General features: G+C 42.8%; 1 protein-coding gene across 1 annotated transcript in view; it reads left to right on the forward strand.

Moving 5' to 3' along the window:
- Window positions 1-3,957: 3,957 nt before the first annotated feature.
- Window positions 3,958-20,846, forward strand: part of LOC141093115 (long-chain fatty acid transport protein 2-like) — an 87,343-nt gene continuing 70,454 nt past the window's right edge. The window contains exon 1 of the mRNA XM_073579597.1: window positions 3,958-4,497. Coding sequence (XP_073435698.1) covers window positions 3,993-4,497 — 505 coding nt within the window. The 5' untranslated portion in view covers window positions 3,958-3,992. The remainder of the gene's footprint in view (window positions 4,498-20,846) is intronic.

Below are 20,846 nucleotides of genomic sequence, written 5' to 3' on the forward strand. Positions count from 1 at the left end.
CCTGCAACTTTGGAGACAGACCCTGCACAAATTGACTCCTAAGTGCAGGGTCATTCCACTGAGTGTTAGTGGCCCACCTCCTAAACTCTGAGCAGTACTCCTCAGCAACCCGGGCTCCCTGTTTACACCTACGGAGTTGGGATTCCGCCAGGGCGATGCCATCAGGATCCCCATACACTAGCGCCAAAGCCGCAAAAAACTCATCCACGGACTCTAATGATGGTGAATCGTCCGGTAGGGAGAAGGCCCAGGATTGGGGATCTACCTTAAGAAGGGACATAATGATTCCCACCCATTGCTCTTCATTCCCTGAAGAACGAGGACGCAGCCTGAAATATAATTTGCAGGCTTGCTGAAATACCAAGAATTGATCTCTCCCTCCAGAAAACCTGTCAGGGAGGGATATCTTGGGTTCTGGCTGAGCCTGTGCCTGAACCAAGCCCCCAAAGCCCACCAACAGCTGCAGTTGCTGCACCAACTCACCGCGCAGCCCCCTAATCTCATCCGTAAAGATTTGCAGCATTTGGGCAAAGGACTGCATTGGGTCCATGGCTCAGCAGAAAAAAAATGTTATGGTTGGGGATAATGTCACGTGGACCTGTCCTGTGAGACACGAACCGCAGGCCGGTACTAAAACAACAAGACACGGGGAAAGGGGCAATAGTTACAATGGTGGGCCCTGTGATAGGGAACGGGGACGTGGAGACCTCCTGCACGCCCCTGAGTCAGTGTCCCTATACTCCTAACGATCCCTAGGCTGGTTCCGCACCGGGCGCCGATCAGGATACCTGTCACCCTAGCACACCCTACACCTATCCCTTGCTAGGAAGCTGGGTGGTGCAGGCACTGGCCCCACCGCAGTACTAATACACACCAGGGAAAAATACAAACAGGGGAAACACAAAAAGACTTATCTTGCTCTGCTGCAGCACCAGGCAGCAGAGTGCATCACAGGATTAACTTTTTGCAGTGGCTCGACACCTCAGAGCCAGCTGCCACCTTCACCATCTCACTCTGCTGCGGACACCGGGCAGCCAGAGTTCAACACAAGTTTCAGCAGTGGCTCCAACCTTCAAGCCAGCTGCTAACTTCACCAGGTTTCTGCAGTGGCTTCCACCTCAGCCAACTGCTCCCTTCACCGTGGTTGGAATCCCAAAAAGACGCTATGACCAACACCTGCTCATAGACCATGTGACCCTATATAGGAAAAGGGAATGGTCAAATGATCAGGGGCTAAAGGCTGCTATAATCCCAGTGACCACTGGGGGCAAAAGGCAAAGCAAAGAAAACATCAAGTGCAATGACCCTAACGGCCACCGGGGGCAAAACTAGAACTGAAACCACCACAGTGCAAGAAAAAAAAAAAAGGTTACTAGTGCATTTTATCTGTCATGATCCAGCATAGATCATGACAGATGGATATAAATAAACATGATACCACTGAAAACGTCATCTTGTCTCGCAAAAAACGAGCCACGACATTGCATCATCAGCGAAAAAATAAAAAAGTTATAGCTCACAGAATAAAGCGATGCAAAAATAATTATTTTTTATATAAGATTGTTTTTATTGTATAAAAGCGCTAAAATATAAAAAATGATATAAATGAGGTATAGCTGTAGTCATACTGACCCGAAGAATAAAACCGCTTTATCAATTTTACCACATGCGGCAGGGTATAAACACCCCCCCCCCAAAAGAAATTCATGAAATGCTGGTTTTTGTTTCATTCTGCCTCCCAAAAATCATAATAAAAAGCGATCAAAAAATGTCACGTGCCCGAAAATGATATCAATAAAAACGTCAACTCGTCCTGCAAAAAATAAGACCTCACATGACTCTGTGGGTCAAAATATGGAAAGATTATAGCTCTCAAAATGTGGTGATGCAAAAACTATTTTTTGCAATAAAAAGCGTCTTAACGTGTGACAGCTGCCAAGCATAAAAATCTGCTATAATTAGTAAATAAAACCCCCCTTTATCACCCCCTTAGTTAGGGGAAAATAATAAAATTTTAAAAAAAAGTATTTATTTCCATTTTCCCATTAGGGCTAGGGTTAGGGCTAGGGCTGAGATTAGGGTTAGGGTAAGGGCTAGGGTTAGGGTTGGGAAAAGGGTTAGGGGTGTGTTGGGGTTAGGGTTGGCATTAGAATTGGGGGGTTTCCACTGTTTGGGCACATCAGGGGCTCTCCAAACGCAACATGGCGTGTGATCTAAATTCCAGCCAATTCTGCATTGAAAAGTCAAACGGTGCTCCTTCTCTTACAAGCTCTCCCATGCTCCAAAACAGTGTTTTACCCCCACATATGGGGTATCAGTAAATTCAAGACAAACTGCAAATTAACTCTCGGGGTCCACTTTCTTCTGTTAGCCTTTGGAAAATAAAAAATTCTGGAAAAAATATGATTTTTTATTTTTATGGCTCTACATCATAAACTTCCGAGAGGCACTTGGGGGTTAAAAGTTCTCACCACACATCTAGATAAGTTCCCTGGGGGTCTAGTTTCCAAAATGTGGTCACTTGTAGGGGGTTTCCACTGTTTAGGCACATTAGTGGCTCTCCAAACGCGACATGGCGTCCGATCTCAATTCCAGCCAATATTACGTTGAAAAAGCCAAACGGCCCTTCCGTTCCGTGCTCTGTCAAGCGCCGAAACAGTGGTTCCCCCCCACATATTGGGTATCAGCGTACTCAGGACAAATTGCACTATAACTTTTGGGGTCCAATTTCTCCTGTTACCCTTGGGAAAATAAAATAGATTGGACCTGAATTAATTTTTTTGTGAAAAAAAGTTAAATGTTCTTTTTTTAAAACATTCAAAAAATTCCTGTGAAGCACCTGAAGGGTTAATAAACTTCTTGAGTGTGGTTTGGAGCACCTTGAGGTATGCAGTTTTTAGAATGGTATCATTTTTGGATATTTTTTATCATCACTCCTCAAAGTGACTTCAAATGTGATTTGGTCCCTAAAAAAAATGGTGTTGTAAAAATGAGAAATCGCTGTTTTTTTTCTATGGGCATTTGCTTTTGCCCCTTTATAACATGACCGTGTTTTGATTTGCCAGCATCACAGAGGAAAAAAGGAAACACCTACAAGAGAAGTTCTGTAGTACATACTCAGTTGGTTGAAGGGAAAACTAGCATATTGGGCACTTTGTATTACTGGCAGGTATCATTAGGAAACAGTGGAGCGGGCACAGAAAAGAAAGAAAAACTGTTCCAAAATCATTAGTGCAGTGCCAATTAGAGGAGGTACTCCGTTTATATTTAAAAATCCAGTGAAAGATTTTATCTAACTGACATTCAGAATCATGCAAATGTGAAAATATGGAGAGAAGAGTTCATATCTTTTCTTGTGAATACACTGGCTTGTCAGACTTGTCTAAAGGAGTTGGATTGCTACATATTACATCCAATGTATACATAATGAAAAAATATATATATTTGCAGTTTGCATGTGGTGAAGAAATGATCCCGTGAAGAATTCTAACTTTTTCTAGCATAGTATGACATCACTTAATGTTCAAAGTGTATAGCGATGTGCAAGTCCAAATAATGAGCTGAGTGCTACCTAGTGATCCCGTGTGCACTGCAGAGCAGCCAATAGCAATGTCTTTCTGACCTTCAAACTACTTCTATTGGCTGCTCTGCAGTGCACAAGTGGATCAATATGATGAGATCTATGAGTAGGGACAGTGACTGAGCATGGGTTACCAATAGTAATAAGCTCATTATATGGACATGCATATTGCTGTAGACTTTACCAAGGGGGGTGACACCATAGTGTATACCGGGATGTCAGAACTCTTTACTGGATAGTTGTTTTTTTTAATAGAATGTAAATTAAAATGAGTTACTATGGTAGTTAAAAGGTTAAAGGTATGAAATGTGATCTTTTCAGAGTTCATAGTACATGGCAATAGTCTTTGCTCTGCTAATGATTGTAAAGCACACACCTACACAGCTTCATTGTGTAACTGGGCTGACATACAATGAAGGCTCACACGTCCCAGTTGTTGCGGATGACTATTGTGCAGAAAGCTTTAATCGGAATTTCACTACTATGGATGCTGAAACGTATATTTTTCCCCTATCTGTTGAAGGATTTAAGGTTTTTTTTCCGAGCAATCAGCTATGCACGGAGGATACAGCGAGCAGTTAAACGCAGCCCTTTCTTTTGTATTCTGGATATGTTTTTGAAGCAGGTGTCCACAAAACCAAACCATACATTTATTCTATATCAAGACCAGTCGTACACATACAAGGAGATAGATCTGAAAAGCAACCAAGCAGCGTGGGCTTTAAGTCAATATGCAAAAGTGAAAACAGGGGATTGTGTTGCCATCTTCCTGGGTAATGAGCCTGCATATATTTGGCTTTGGCTGGCACTAGCCAAATTGGGATGCCCAATGGCTTGCATGAATTATAATATCCGTTCTAAATCCTTTCTTCATTGCTTCAAGTGCTGCGGGGCTAAAGTGCTAATTGCTGCTCCAGGTAAGAAGAGTCTAGTAAAACTATATTATGTTTTAAAGTATTGATGGCAATTACATTTGCTCAACAGGCAGAATCAAATACATCTACATCTTATTTTAGCATTTAAAAATATGTAGATGCATGTCTGTATATCTAAATTACTCTAAAGAAATGCAAGTGAGATCCTAGAGATTAAAGGGTTAGCTGGACGGAAACAAGCACCCTTGTCCTTCTACGGTTTATACTTATCAAATTACTAAAATAAGCCAATTAATATAATTGCAAAATATCTTTTTTTCTGCAGCCTTCTCCTAGAATACAATAGATTTGTAATAGAATACTTTGAAAATGCAGATAACACTTGAGCATGCTCAGATAAGACGTTATCCAAGCACATTCGCTCATCACTAGTCCCTTGTAATTATTATTATTACTATTATTTATTTATATAGCACTATTAATTCCATGGTGCTGTACATGAGAAGGGGGATTACATACAAAGTTATAGATATCGTTTCCAGTAAACAAATTTTCGAAAACAGACTGGTACAGAGGGGAGGGGACCCTGTCCTTCCGGACTTACATTCTACGGGATAATGGGGAAGAGACAGAAGGTCGGGGGTGCAGCAGCTCTGGTGGTGGTGAGGCGGCAGCTTGGGTGGTGGTGAGGCAGCAGAATGGTTATTGCAGGCTGTAAGCTTTCCTGAAGAGATGGGTTTTCAGATTCCATCTGAAGGATCCGAGGATGGTGGATAATGGGACGTGTTGAGGCGCGGAATTCCAGAGGATGGGGGATATTCGGGGGAAATCTTAGAGGCGGTTGTGTGAGGAACAAATGAGTGTGGAGGAGAGTAGAAGGTCTTTGGAGGATCGAAGATTACGTGAGGGAAGATATTGAGAGATTAGTTCAGAGATATAGGGAGGGGACAGGTTGTGGATGGCTTTTTAGGTCAGTGTTAGTAGTTTGAACTGGATTCGTTGGGGAATTGGGAGCAAATGGAGGGTTTTGCAGAGGGGAGAAACAGGGGAGTAGCGAGGAGAGAGGTGGATTAGCCAGACAGCAGAGTTGAGGACAGACTGGAGTGGTGCAAGAGAGTTAGCGGGGAGTCCACAGAGGAGGGTGTTGCAGTAATCAAGGCAGGAGATGATGAGGGCATGCACAAGAGTTTTAGTAGATAGAGGGCTGAGGAAGGGATGGATTCTGCTAATATTTTTGAGTTGGAGGCGACAGGAGGTGGCAAGAGTTTGGACGTGCGGTTTGAAGGACAGGTAAGAGACAAGAGTTAAGGCCCCGTCTCACTAAGCGATCTCGGTAGCGAGATCGCTGCTGAGTCACAACTTTTGTGACGTAACAGCGATCTCACTAGCGAGATCGCTGTGTGTGACAGCGATCAGCGAGCCGCCCCCCTGCCGGTATCGCTGATCGCTGGAAGAAAGCTCTGGACATTTCTTTGGTCGCTGGTCTCCCGCTGGCCAGCACTCATCGCTGTGTGTGACAGGCGGGAGACCAGCGATCAGCTGTAAAAAATAATAAAAAAAATAAAAAATATAGTTATTCTCACCTTCCGACGTCGCGTTCAGCCATCCCGCCTCTCTCCATGCTCCGGTCCCAGTGATCCTTTGCACGAATGACCGCGAGACTTTGTTATCCCTCGAGACCGTGACATCTCGCGGTCATTCGTGCAAAGGATCACTGGGACCGGAGCATGGAGAGAGGCAGGATGGCTGAACGCGACGTCGGAAGGTGAGAATAACTATATTTTTTATTTTGATTCTATTTTTTACAGCGATGGCCAGCGATGCCGGGCGCTCGGCATCGCTGTGCTGATCGCTGGTGAAGCTGTCTGTGTGACAGCTCACCAGCGATCACATAGCGACTTACTAGCGATCCTGACACCTTGATATCGGTGTCGGGATCGCTGGTAAGTCGCTTAGTGTGATGGGGCCTTTACTCCTAGGCAGCGGATTTCAGGTGCGTAATCCCTGCAGCTGATTCAGGTGGTAATTAATCTAAGAACTAACATGTGCTCTTCTGTTCATGTTTCACCCATATGGAACTTGAAAGGGAATGGCATTCAGTTACATAATTGACCAGTTTCTAGATTTCTTTTTAACGACAAGGTTGAATGCTCACATTTTTTCTAATTGGCTAAAAACAAACTGGTTTTCATCAATATGTGGGGTCCTGTTTTCATTCAATCTTGATTAGTGTTAGTTTTTACCATTCAACCAATTTTGTGTCATATTTTTCTTGCATTGAAAATAAAAAAACTGATGGAAGCTTCATAGGGTTTCTCCTAGCAAACATTCATTGAAAAAAACAGTATTAGGATGCATCTTGGTTGGCCTCAATGTGCTGTTGGCTTTTTCAACTGCCTCTTGAACGGGTGCTTTTTGGTCTACAAAACGAACCAAATCTTTTTAGCATACCACTGTTCCATGTATAAAAAGAATAGGATAGGCGTGTCCAGGATGCTGTGCTGAGAGGATGTGCAACAGGAAAGCTCTCTCCAGACACTGCAGATTACAAAGCTCCACAGCCTCATCTCCGGCCAAATTACTTTCAGCAATGGACCCTAGGAGAGCCAGGGCCCTGGTACATGCAGGGACCGCGTTGTCTGCTCATGCAACAGCCCTGGATCCGTTCCTCTTCAGAGAGCTGGCTGATGTTGCTGCTTCACAGAAGGAGGAAGGTGAGGCTAAAGGCTCAGACACAGGGGAGCTGCTGATCTGGATAGGAGATGGTGAGCCAGTGTAAGGGGAAGGAACTATCTAGGCATGTCTCCTCTGTGAAGGGTCCAGAATCATCAGGGCTGTCACCTATATTGCGGGGTGGAAAGCTTGAAACTCCAGACCGTACTCTGTGTTTGAGAAAAGGGGGCATGGCTAAGCAGGCAGAGCTGCAGCGCACGAGTGACCAGACAGTTTGGGCCGGAACTTTGGGCGTGCAGATGCCTGTGAGGTAAAATCAGCTGAGAGGTGTCTGGGCAGAGCAGAGCCTGGGATGGCAGAGCGTTTTGACAGGAGACCGTCAACTGAGTACCGCTCAGACACCGCTGTCCCAGCCGACATCACTGCCCTCGCTGAGACCGCTGCCACGGCCGACAACGCTGCCACAGCCGACAACACTGACAGCACTGACCGTGAGAGACAAGGTCTGTGAATGGGACTTAGGCGTGTGTTGATTCGGCACAGCGAACCGGGCTGCCCATTGTAAACTGTGTTTTGGCAGTACTGCAAATCTCCATAGTGTTGGGACACTCACCACTGAGGATACGGACGTATCCCTCTTCATCACCTCATCTGCTGGACCCAAAAACCGCATCAGGATCCCTAGCATTCGCCGCCATCGCCAGGACCACGAGAGGACACCGCCAACATCAAAAGATACTACATCATTTACCTCAGGATTGTGACAGACCCCCACTGTGATGCAAGCCAGGCAGCACCAGTCAAAGACAGTAGTTCAACCGTGACTGGCGCTTGAGTGATAAGTTATATTTTATTGTACTTTTGGCTTTACTTGTCCCTATTCCTTAAGCTATACCCATTAGCCTTTTGCTGTATTAGGGAATATTATCCCTCTGTTTTCTCCCTGCGTGGAGTTTCTACTGTATAATAAACACCTTTCACCCTTGGTCTGTGTACAGTCCATTACTGCATCTTACGTGCCTGCAGTCTCCTCACACCAGCACGGGGTGAGGTGGATGGACACATGGAGGTATCTCAGCTTCAGGGATTACAGGGGGATCAGAAAGAGCAGGGTCCTTTTACAGCGTCCACATCACAAAATGGCCACTTGGCTTCAGGAGACTCTGTGCTATAGCCTCCCTTCCACCCCACGCTGCAACAAACCCCTAAGCCCTCATCACAGACAGGAAGGAAGAAAGTTTACATACAAAGGGTCAGGAAAGACTGTGATATAAGAGCGACAGGTTCATTCAGAGGCACTTTATTTTACTAATAAAGAAGGGGACTGGACTGACACACATGATTACTCTGGGGATGAGGATGAGGGACTGGCATATGATCCTCCATCTACATCCGCTAGGAAGAGACTCTTGTTACATTTTCCATCTAAAGATAATTTTAAGGCTTTAATTAAAGAGGCTAAAGATACGTGCAGATCTGAGCATGTATAATACAAGATTTGCAGCAACTGAAAGGTCGCATAGACAACCTTGGAGGCGGATAATGATGTTACTAGATCCCATGTGTCAGAATTGCATCAAGTAACCCTCATTCAACAAAAGACTGTAAAAGATTTTCAGGTTCAATTAGAGGATCTAGATAAAAGGAGCAGAAGATGTAATATTAGAGTACGGGGTGCTCCAGAGTCAAATGAACAGGAAAATCCTAAACAAGTACTTCAAACTCCACTCCATTTCCTTGTGACATCATCTGCTGGCTCCATGACTACGAGGTTAAAGAAAAGATTATGACAAAGACCAGGTCTCAGAGGGACTATCCTACATTGACTCCATAATTCAGATATTTCCGGATCTGTCTTGTATTATCCTGTAAAAGAGAATAATTCTTAAACAATTATTAATCGTCCTGAAGGACCTCCAGATCCACTATAGGTGGGGTCTCCCTTTTGCACTAACAGCCCATCGTGAAGGAATTTCTGCGATTTTGCATTCTTTGGTGGGCTTGCTAGTCTAAAATAGTGCACTGGGATGCCAGGTTTTATGTTCACTGAAATTTGTACTTTTTCTTAAAAATTGTTGGAGTATTTGTGTTTTCCCCAACCTTGTGTGTTTACCATCCCCGTTCATTATAGTGCAGATTGTTCAGATGAAGCAGCAGAAGTCCTGTGAAAGTATGGTAATCTGGCATGTATTCGCAGATCCTGGATAGGAGATAGGCCCAGGGTCTTCCACATATGAGTAGTGCGCTCCACACTTGCAAACACTGGTCCTTATACTTACACTATGACTCGTATAATTTCACTTAATGTAAGGGGTCATAATTCCCCTAGGAAGAGATTCCTTGCCTTGAAGGAGATGAAGTCTCAGAAAGCAGAGGTAGTGTTTCTACATGAGATGCATTATGACCATACAGGCTGTGACAAAGTCACTGGTAAAGTACTGGAGGGGAGATATGTGTCACTACACTTAATGGTGTCAGTGATATAAAGCCAGAGTATTTTCCTCCAGCACACTAAAGTGTTGTGAAGCTTAAGCTAAAGTTGTATAAATGGGCAGGTTTTAAGTGGATATCCATAGAGTGGGTGGGAGGATGTTCACCTTATCTCCACACGCAGAGCTGGCACCACTGTGTGCTGACAGGACCTGTGTGATGTCGCAATCATGTGATCAGTCACATGGGTGACAAGTCATATGGTCTGGGTTAAATATCTGGGCTCCAGAGGCAGTCTGGGTGGGGGAGTGTCTGGAGAGGAAAGACTCCAGGAAAGTGTTTGTGCACGTGATATTTGTTAAAGGACATTGCTAATCCTGAGTGGGCTGAGAGAGCTCTCCCATACCAGACAGCCTGTGGCATTCATACTTGATACTTATTACTAAGGCGAGAAAAGACCCTCTAAATATCTTCCGATAACCCTATTGAACTCAAACGTGAACATATTTACCCGTATATTGGCTAATAGACTTAATTAGTGGCTACCCCGGCTTATAAGTAAGGATCAGGTAGGCTTTGTCTCTTTTCGCAAGGGAGGGGACAACACCAGAAGAGCGATAGATTTGATTGATGTGTGCAACAAAAATAAAAGACAAATTCTTATTTTAAGTTTAGACGCAGAGAAGGAATTTGACCGACTTAACTGGTCTATCCTGTTTGAAACAATGAAAACATTTGGTGTCTTGGGAGCTTTTCTTACAGCATTAAAGGCATTGTATAGATCCACATCAGCCTCGATTAAATTGCTCTTTTGCGTATACCCCTCTTTTCTCATCTTGAATGGCACGAGGCAGGGATGCCCTCATACACCCTGCTATATGTAATGTGTATAGAGCATCTAGCGGCAATGATAAGTCAAAATCATAATATCTCATGGATGGAAGACAAGACAAAAAGAAGGTATTTAAGATTTCATTATTTGCTGATGACGTTTTACTGACCCTCACTAAGCTTCATATAATACTCCCCAACCTCATAGTCAATTTGAAGGAGTACAGACAGCTGTCGGGATATAAATTAAATACCTCTAAAACAGAGGCCTTACCCTTGAACGTCCCCCTAATATCCTTGACTATTTAAAGACAAACTTTAAATTTAGATGGAAAACCAAGGCTATTAAATACTTGGGGGTTAATTTGTCCTCTTCCTATAACAATTTATATAATTGTAACTATCCATCTCTTTTTGGAGAGTTGAGGGGGCTATTGACTAAGTGGATGCCACTTTCGTTCTCACTGATTGGCCGGATAGCAAGGATGACTCTCCTGCCTAAGATACTTTATTATTTTTAAATTTTCTCCATTAAGGTTCCCCTAGGGGAACTTAGGTTTCTCTAAGCTGCTGTAGTGAAGTTCACATGGAACCAAAGACACCATAAAATATCCAAAAGTGTTCTCACATCTCATAGATCACAAAGGGGCTTGTCTGTTCTGGATATTGTTAAATACTATTGGGCAACACACCTGAGGAGGATTCCCTCATGGGTTTCATTATGGGCTTACAATATTTGGACTGAAATAGAAAAGATATGGTTGGCTCCGATCCACCCGAATTCCCTTTTATGGTCAACTAAGCCTATTAAGATACCATTTACTCTGTTGGTCCCTATGCAGTTTACAAGGAATCTTTGGCTCTCATGTCCAAGGCGTTTTGATTTGGTCTCCCCCAATTCCCCAATAATATCTTTGATATACCAGCCTCTGATACCAAACAGTTTGGAACCAACAATGGTCCACGTGTGGATTTCGGCAGGATTATTCAGATTTGCGGATTTGGTGGTTGGAAACACATTGGAAGTTCTCTCGTTTGATGCTATAAAATCTAAATTTGCTATAACTAATAGAGAGTTCATGTAGATTAAGCACCTGGCGTCTTCACAATATGGCTCATTGACAGTTTCTCAACCAACGGAATTTGAGAGGCTTTGTAAGAAAGGTACGTCAATTAAAGGGGTAATATCAGATATTTACAGGATCTTGGATTCTCCTCGGACTGACCACCCCTTGAAACATGTATATATGAGAAGATGGGAGTGTCTTCTGGGAAAGATGCTGTCTCCCCAATGCTGACAGAATATATAGGAAAAGGCAGCCAAATCTTCTATCTGCACCCTTTATTAGGAAAACCAATATAACAATAGACTTAATCAGCTCCCAAATATTTGCTGGTGTTGTTGGTCAGCACCAGGTTCTCAGTTCTCCATTTTCTGGTCTTGCTCTGGGCTGGCTGGATTTTGATAAAAGGTGAAAACCTTAATACAAAAGGTACCATATGTGGAGGTTGAGCTGGACTCTGCTATATACCTATATATGTTTCTTCTAGAGGGATGTGGAGGAATTCCACCAGACTACTGTTATGTCTGTTGACAGCAGCTAGATGTTTAATTGCATTTCATTGAAGACAGACTACTCCCCCCTCTTATGTGAAGGTTTTGAATAGAATAACAGACATCCACAGGATGGAGCACATGACAGCCTTATTGAATGCGCGTTTGGACAGATTTGAGACTGTCTGGGCTCCCTGGGACTATTTTAGGGCCCAAAACAACAGTTAGGAGCATATTGGATTCTCGACAGGTTACTTCTTCCCTTCCCTTCCCTATATGAATGTCGCATCTTAATTAGTATTGTGGTTTTTAAGAATTGTAATAAGTGTATGGGGATGGAGTCATCTTAATTTGGCATCATTTAGAACGGCTGTTGGACTTTCTGCTTTTTTTCTGTTCTATTGCACAATATGTTTTTATGCCACTTGAGGGGAAACATCTTCCAATAGTTCATTCTAATTGTACTTCATTCTTTCTGATCCTCCAATATGTAAGCCAAATTGGGATTGTTTTCTCTCATTTCTGATTGTAAACTTTCATTAAATTACAGTTATTTTAAAAAGAATAGGACATGTGAATATTCTTACAGGCTATAATGTCAATGTGCAGTCAGTGAAAAACACTGACAGCGCACATACATGATAAACTGACATGTGAATGAGCCCTTACACTGATACTTGTTTTTTTTATCACTCCAATGTTTTTTTTGGATTGGGCATAGATATATAGAAGTTCTAATATTAGTAAAGTGCAATAGTTGGCAACCCCTTTAATGTCTAATGCCTTACTGTGCCTTCTTATGTGTCTAATTCTATATTGTACATGGAATACCCCATTATATAGCTATTATCTAGCTTTTCTTCTAGAAAAATTATGAATTAAAGTGGAATATTCACAAAATTTTTCATGTTGAACTTGATACGCAATCTAATAGTGGCTGTCTTTTTTTAATTTCCTTCTCCATTGCAGAAATATTAGCAATAAAAGTATTTGGCACCTAATGAGATACCTTTCGCTAAGCCCAAGTTTGTGTTATCTGAGAATTCACTGGAGGCTTGTACTTCTCCCTGCATGATGCTGACCAATTATAAGCAGGCAGCAACACACCATAAAAAGAAAATGTCCCATTATACATGGCTTAGAGCAGGTTGATCAGTGGGTAAGATGTAAGGATATAGCTCTGATGTCCTGGTCTAAACTTCTGCATGAGTCAATGTGGAGGGAGGAGCAGTGCAGCTGAGTTTAGCTGTGTCATATTACAAATCCTGCTATCTGTTCATCTTCTCTTACTCTTAGCACAGTCATATCTCTAGTATTGCACCTTCTTCCACACTGTCTGAACATATCTCAGTATTCAAACTTACATCTGTTGTGATTAACTTCTACTCTCTCTGCAATGAGGGCAGAGCAAGATCTCATTACAGCTTACCGAGAAGTAGCCAAATACAGAATGATGTTATGTTAGACATAATGACAGCTTGCTCTGCTCTCACTACAGAGCGATTACAAGATGCTTGAGCACAGCAGACATTAGTGTGATTACATCACACACTGAGAAACCTGCTTCAAGGTATTTTGGGATGTGCTTTTCTTTCTTTTGAGGCTGTGTTCACACGTAGCATTTTTTTCGCAGATTTGCCAAAAAATCCGCTCAAAAAATGCTTAAAAATAAGCTTCCCATTCATTTCTATGCATTTTGCACTTGTGCATATTGATGCGTATTGTACAGCAAAAAAAACGCTTTGCGGTAAAAAACGCAGCATGCTCGTTAATTTAGACATAATGACAGCTTGCTCTGCTCTCACTACAAAGCGATTACAAGATGCTTGAGCACAGCAGACATTAGTGTGATTACATCACACACTGAGAAACCTGCTTCAAGGTATTTTGGGATGTGCTTTTCTTTCTTTTGAGGCTGTGTTCACACGTAGCATTTTTTTCGCGGATTTGCCAAAAAATCCGCTCAAAAAATGCTTAAAATTAGCTTCCCATTCATTTCTATGCATTTTGCACTTGTACAGCGAAAAAATCGCTTTGCGGTAAAAAACGCAGCATGCTCGTTAATTTCGCTGAAAATTCCGCATTTCTAGCCATTTTCTATGGGTCTGGAAACGCGCGGAAAAAAACGCATAAAAGACGTGTTTTTTGCGCCAAAAACGCGCGGGAAAAAAGCGCGTGTTTTCTGAGAAGGGAGTCCGGTTTTTATGCAGAAATTTCTGCATACGTGTGCACATAGCCTAAGTGTTTGCTGCCTGTTTATGATTAGTCAGTTTTATACAGGGGGGAAAAGCACACGCCCCTCAGTGAAAATGATTTGATGACACCCACTTGGACTTAAAGAGGTGGTCCACAACTAACAGTTATTCCAATCCTAAATATCTCTCTATTTAATGTCATGGTCCTAACTCCTTTCTATCAAACCTTAATTAATTATTGTTACCTGGCTATGGTAACTGCTTTACTTCTTTTCACCTACTTTCTGTTTGATGACGCCTCATTTAAGAATGCCCCATGCATGCTGGGATACTCAAATGAGATGTCATGAGGGTGCAGTCACTGCCGCAGCCTTTTCCTCCACCCTATGCACATTGCAATATACTCTGTAAAATTAAAGTAGATGAATGATCTCTATGCCAAATAAAGGCAAACAAATTTCATTGGCTCCAGTCCTTTATAGTGGGGTACTGCCTCATTTAAAAGACCATAGCCAGTTTTAACTGCAGCAATAATATGACATTAACTTTTTTTTAACAGAATACTGATTTTTTTTTCAGAAAACACTAAATCTTGTACTCTTTACTTCGATACTTAGAAGGAGAACTAATACTCTTGGAAATGTCCACTTCACCACACTAGTCTGCTCACTCTGTGTAGTTTGCATAGCAGGTTTTGTATTTGGTTCCAGGACAACTTTATTTACTTTACTGTCAAGTCTACTGTATGTCCAGGCAGGCATGTATACTCTCTACCCATACTGACCAGCCAAGTCTTGCTGCACACTTCTGTCTCCCTCACTGGCTTGCCTCTTACATAGTTACATAGGTTGAAAAAAAACTTAGGGCCATCAAGTTCAACCTTTCTCCACCATTTGTTCATTTTGTCACTGAATTTACTATAACCCGCAATGTTATGTGTATTGAGGAAATCGTCCAGCCCTTTTATAAAAGCTATTTATGTGTCTGCCATTACTACCTCTTTTGGACGGGTATTCCACTCTCTTTCCTCTTTAGCTGCCGGAATCACCTTACTTCTACCCATAGTGAGTGCCCCTGGTCCTTAGTATGGTTCTTGGAAGTAGTAAGTCATGCACCAGCCCTTTGTCCTGACAACACATATATTTATACATGCATATGAGATCCCCTCTGAGGCATCTTTTTTCTAAGCTAAACAAGCCCAACATTTCCAGACTTTCATCATATGAGAGCTTCTTCATTCCTTGTAATAATCTAAATGTCCGCCCTCTAACGTCTATCATTTATTAAATGTGGAGCCCAAAACTGGATCCCATATTCTAGATGAGGCCTCCCCAGTGTTTTATAAAGGGTTGTCCTATAAGATATGGAAGCCATATACACGTAGAGATATGAATAAAAGATGGTACTTTAATAAACAGATAGTAAACACAATAAAAAAACACATGAAAAATGAAGAAATATAAAGCGTACACACAGCACCAAGGTAATCAATGATTATAGCCATATATTTCATAATGTGTAGTGGCAGACAAATTGCATGACAAGTACACAGTAAGGGGCACTCAAAGTGCTATATTCATAAGAACAGAAGTTCAATCTAAGGAGAACTCACAAGTGCAGATAATACTATAGGTAATGGTAGTACATTCTCAAATAGTGGGAAAGTTCCCAGAATATGGCAGCATGTCAGTCATAGCAAAAAACATGGAGTCCAAAGACAGATATACCCTCTCATGGTAGCTCTGAGAAATATAAGGGTCTCAAAAGGAGAACAGGGTACCAAGTAAAGTGATACGATTTACCTGATGCTGGGAGGTAACAGACCCCAACTTGTGTTTTGCGTCAGCTTCTTCAGAGAGTGTGTGATTTATAAAGGGGCAACAATACATTGGGATTGCGGGATTTTATATCTCTTTTATACACCCTAAAATCTTGTTTGCTTTTGCGGCTGCTGCCTGACATTGAGTACTGCTACTCAGCTTACTGGTGCAGCCAAGCATGAGCCCATGCTAACAGAAGACTACTCTTCCTGTATACCTATAGCTTTGGTACTGTCTTTCTATAAATATCCTGTACAAGCATATGATAAGTTATTAGACAAATTTCTAATGTCATTTGCTGCATTTGCTATGATTTTAATCATTTTATTTCCATAGCACTGATATGTTGTGCAGAGTTTTACAATTCAGAGGTAACATACACACACAAAATAAGACATTACAGAGTAATACATAATTCAACAAATATCAAGGGGAGTGAGGGCCCTACTCACATGCTTACATTCTATAAGGAAATAGGGTGACACAATGGGTAAAAAGTGTTTGTAGTGTATGGTCCAGCCATCATTATAATAAATAGGTGGATTCAAGTAATGCTGCAAGAAGCGATCTGTCATCAGTCAGTATCTGTACAAGTACAGATTCAAAGTGCTATTGAGTGCATGCAGTATAAGTAAATTGATGATAGGAGGGATCAGATTATGAGGGAAAGTTAGGAAGTGAGAGCAGGGAATAGTTATATTGTAACAATTATAGTGGTATACTCTGGAGCCTCTTGGCTTGAGACAAATGAAGCAACAGAACCACAGTACAGTGTCAAGTCTGTATTATACAAACAAATGTAGGTGCACCGTGTGAGTGTAAGGTACTATCAGGAACATGGGATGCAGTGATGGGACGCAGGCAGAACAAGGGTTAACAGGTTTATTTTACATACTCCATGCAGGGAGGTAAAAGGTTAAACAGGGGAGACAAAGGATAACTTGTGGTGAAGAACAACGGTTCAAATATCGGCAGTTCGGTAGACCAGGAGTAAGGAAGTTCCTGAACGGCAGCTCCTGCTGCGAACTCAATGGCGCCGGCAACGGCTGACGCGGAGCGCTCCTCTCTTTCGCTGCTGCAACACCCGGCTCAGCACTACTCTGTGTGCATGGCTCTGCACGGTTCTGCTCTGCTAATACGGCTCTGCACGACTCCACTCGGCTCTAGACGACTATCTCTGCAGGTGACGGGGGGCTCCTTCTATATGGCCTGTCACCACACAGGTACTTTGGGGGAGAAGCAGAGCACGTTGCTCACTCTGTGCGCTGCTCTCCGCCGGTGCTAGACTGCCCCACTTCGCGCACTTTTTCCTTTTATGTCCCCGACGCCTTTTCCTGTCTCTCCCTGCCCTTCTCCATCACTCAGGCTTTCCCCAAACAGCAGGGGAAGGTCTGCCTCACTCAGGCTTCCCCTTGGGAAAAGAGGATGCAGCCTTCCCAGTTCCGGACCCAGCATACAGGTACCCGCAGTCTGATCCATCTCTCTATATGAGCAACAGTTCAAGTAACCAAAGCAAACAGGATGATATTAGAAGTTCATATGCAGCACTGTTGCAAGTAAAGTCTCATGGGCTTGGCACACACTGGGGAATGCTGATCAGAAGACACAGTTTACTACAGGGCTGGCAGTCTCAGAATAAGAGTCCCGGAAACAGTGCAGAACTGAGAGTCCAGAACAGTGAAATATACTGGCACTGAATATCAACAAGATTAGCTGAAGCAGACCGAGCTTACGTGTCCTATGTCAGTAGTGACAGCGATATAGAGTAGCATCGCACAGGGAATCCGTTCCCTTTACGACTACATTAGAACGTGATGCGATTGCATTTTCCTGATGGTCTCCATGGAGAACCCCGGCCACAAGATGGCCACAGGGTCCTTCAGAGTCCTGCAGGGAAGGTGGCTTGTGAGCACCTGCTGAGACCAAGTGCTGACATGCCTTGTTCCCTGCCTGTCAGATGCTGATGTGATACTCTGCAGTGATGTCCCAGTAAAAAAAAATATTAAGTGTAAAAATATTTTTTTAAAAATCAAATAATGTCATGTGCCTGAAAATGGTACCAGTGGAAACATCAACTCTTCCAGCAAAAAAACAAGCCCTCACATGGCGCTGTTGGACGAAATATGGAAAAATTATAGCTCTCAAAATATGGTGATGCAAAAACTAGTTTTCACAATAAAAAGCATCTTTTAGTGTGTAGCAGCAGCCAAACATAAAAATCCAATATAAATCTGGTGTCTCTGTTATAGCACCGACCCAAAGAATAAAGTCACTTAGACCGCACGAGGAATGCCATAAAAAATAAATAAAACCAATTCTTCACATGCTGTTGACTTTTTCATTCTGCCTCCCAAAAGATCGCAGTAAGGCAGATGGAGGCACTGTGGACGCCATAGGACCTGTGATCCGGCAATGTCCATCTTTTTAGGATTGCATAAAAGTGCTGTCAGTCACATTTTTGTGCACTTCTGAAAAGAAGGACACCACCGAACAGAGGCCAGAGTCTAGAGTAACTCTGCTGCCTCATTATACTGAATGGATCGGAGGTTTCATCTGTCACGTCATTCACATTTTTGTGCACTTCTGAAAAGAAGGACACCACCGAACAGAGGCCAGAGTCTAGAGTAACTCTGCTGCCTCATTATACTGAATGGATCGGAGGTTTCATCTGTCACGTCATTCGAAGATTTGGATGAAACCCCAATGTAATCGCTCAGGGTAGAGCACTTTATAAATGTGACCTTAAATGTTATGTAAAATGTTCAACTCAATCCACAAAAAAAGCAAGTCCTCACTCAGGTCCGTCATCTGTTAACGGAAATATAGGGGGCTTCCACGTTACCGATAGCAAAGCCTCTGGAAAAGCAAAATGGCTCCTCAATCCCCAGAAGAAATTCAGCAAATTCTCAGCTCACAAATGCCCTTCTGAGCCTCAGTGTGCCTAAACCACATTTGGTGCCCATGTGTGAGGCATTTCTGTAGTGATGATAGCCCACATTATTTACCGATGCATGTCTCCAGAAGCATGAGCTGGGCATAACGTACTGGTCACTACAACGGCAGTTTGCAATTTTCACTCAGCAACATCCACTGCTGGCTGTTTCTGGAAAACACCCATGGAGTCAATATAGTCACTACAGGGTTATAATTTCTAAAATGGGGTCACTTGAGGGGGGGGATTCTGCTTTTCTATCACTTAGGGGCTCTTTATATGGAATCCGCAAACTATTCTAGGAAAATCTGTGTTCCAGGAGAAAATAGTACTACGTCCCTCCCAAGTCTCTCCATATGGCTAAGTAGTACTGTACAGCCACATATGGGATATTGCCATGTTCAATAGAAATTGTGGGACAAATTTTGGTGACATTTACACCCATTTCCCAGTATGAAAATGTAAAACTTGTCGTTAACACACAATCTTGATGGTAAAAATGTAAATTATTTTATCTTCATTGACCAATGGTATAAAAGTCTGTGACACACCTGTGGTGTCAATATAATCACTGTACACCTAGATGAATTCATTGAGAGGTTTAGTTTGTAAAATGGTGTCACATATGGGGGGTTCTGCTGTGTTGGCGCTTCAGGGGTTCTGTCAATGTAACATGGCACCCTCAAACAAGTGCAACAAAATCTGCATTGTAATATGGTGCTACTTGCCTTCTGAGTTTGTGCTGTGCCTCAAAAGTAGTTTTTGATGACATATGGAGTATCGGAAAACTCGGGAGAAGTTGCACAGCAAATTTTAGGGTCCATTTTCTCCTGTTACCAGGCTCGGTCTGGCTTGGCGGGGTACAGGATAAATGCCCGGTGGGCCCCAGGGTCGCTGGGGGCCCTTTAAAAATGCTGCCCCTTTAAATGCGTGGGCCCTTTAAAAGCACGTCCTGTGATTTGAAGGGACGCGCGCGTGCACATACCATAGAGCGCAGCAGCGCTGACGCAGCGTCGGGCGGCCCCCTTGCTGGCTCTAGCTCCGGCTCTCTCTGATGACTCTGATGAAAAATTGAACTGAAATTGTCACAGAAAAGCATTCTTGAAGTCTGGGAGGGTCTAAAGTCTATATCAGGGCATAGACAGACTGTCTCCAGGATGGTTGTAGATAAAGAGGGGCTTAATGAACTTAATCTATTCTTTAACAGATTTAATCACACACTGGCTGCTCCTGCCCCTGCATACCATTCACACCTCTCTGCTACAATAACCTCACCCCCTGCTGCAACTTGTCAACTGAGCCAGGGTCTGTTCTTCACAAGTACCCAGGTTGCAAAAGAACTGGATAAGATCAAAGTTTTGAAGGCTGCAGGTCCTGATGTCATCAGTGCAATGCTAATCAGAACCTGCGGGCACCAGCTGAGTGAGATCATTACATATCTGTTCAATATGAGCCTGAGAATAGGTATAGTATTCTATGGGGAGGTGGGCTGTATTATATTTTATTCGGGCTACATTATATTCTATGGGGGAGCTGTATTATCTTTATTATATTCTAGGGGGGTGATCGCATCATACTCTATGATGGGGCTACATTATACTATATGAGGAGGCTACATTGTATTCTATGGGGGGCTGCATTATATTTTATGGGGGGCTAGATTATATTGTAGGGGGCTTTATTATACTTTATGAGGAGGCTACATTATATTCTATTGGGGCTGCATTATACTATATGAGGATGGCTACTTTGTATTCTATGGAAGGGCTACATTACACAATATAAGGGGCTGCCATATATTCTATGGAGGGGCTGCAGTATACTACATGAGGGGGGCTGCATTATATTCTATGGGGGGTTACATTGTATTCTGTGGGGTGGCTACATTATGCTCTAAGGGGAGGCTGCATTATATTCTATGGGGGTTGCATTATATTGTATGGCAGGGCTGCATT

This window comes from Dendrobates tinctorius, unplaced genomic scaffold, assembly GCF_039654945.1.
Source record: "Dendrobates tinctorius isolate UK_male_01 unplaced genomic scaffold, ASM3965494v1 ptg000062l, whole genome shotgun sequence".
Lineage (NCBI taxonomy): Eukaryota > Metazoa > Chordata > Amphibia > Anura > Dendrobatidae > Dendrobates > Dendrobates tinctorius.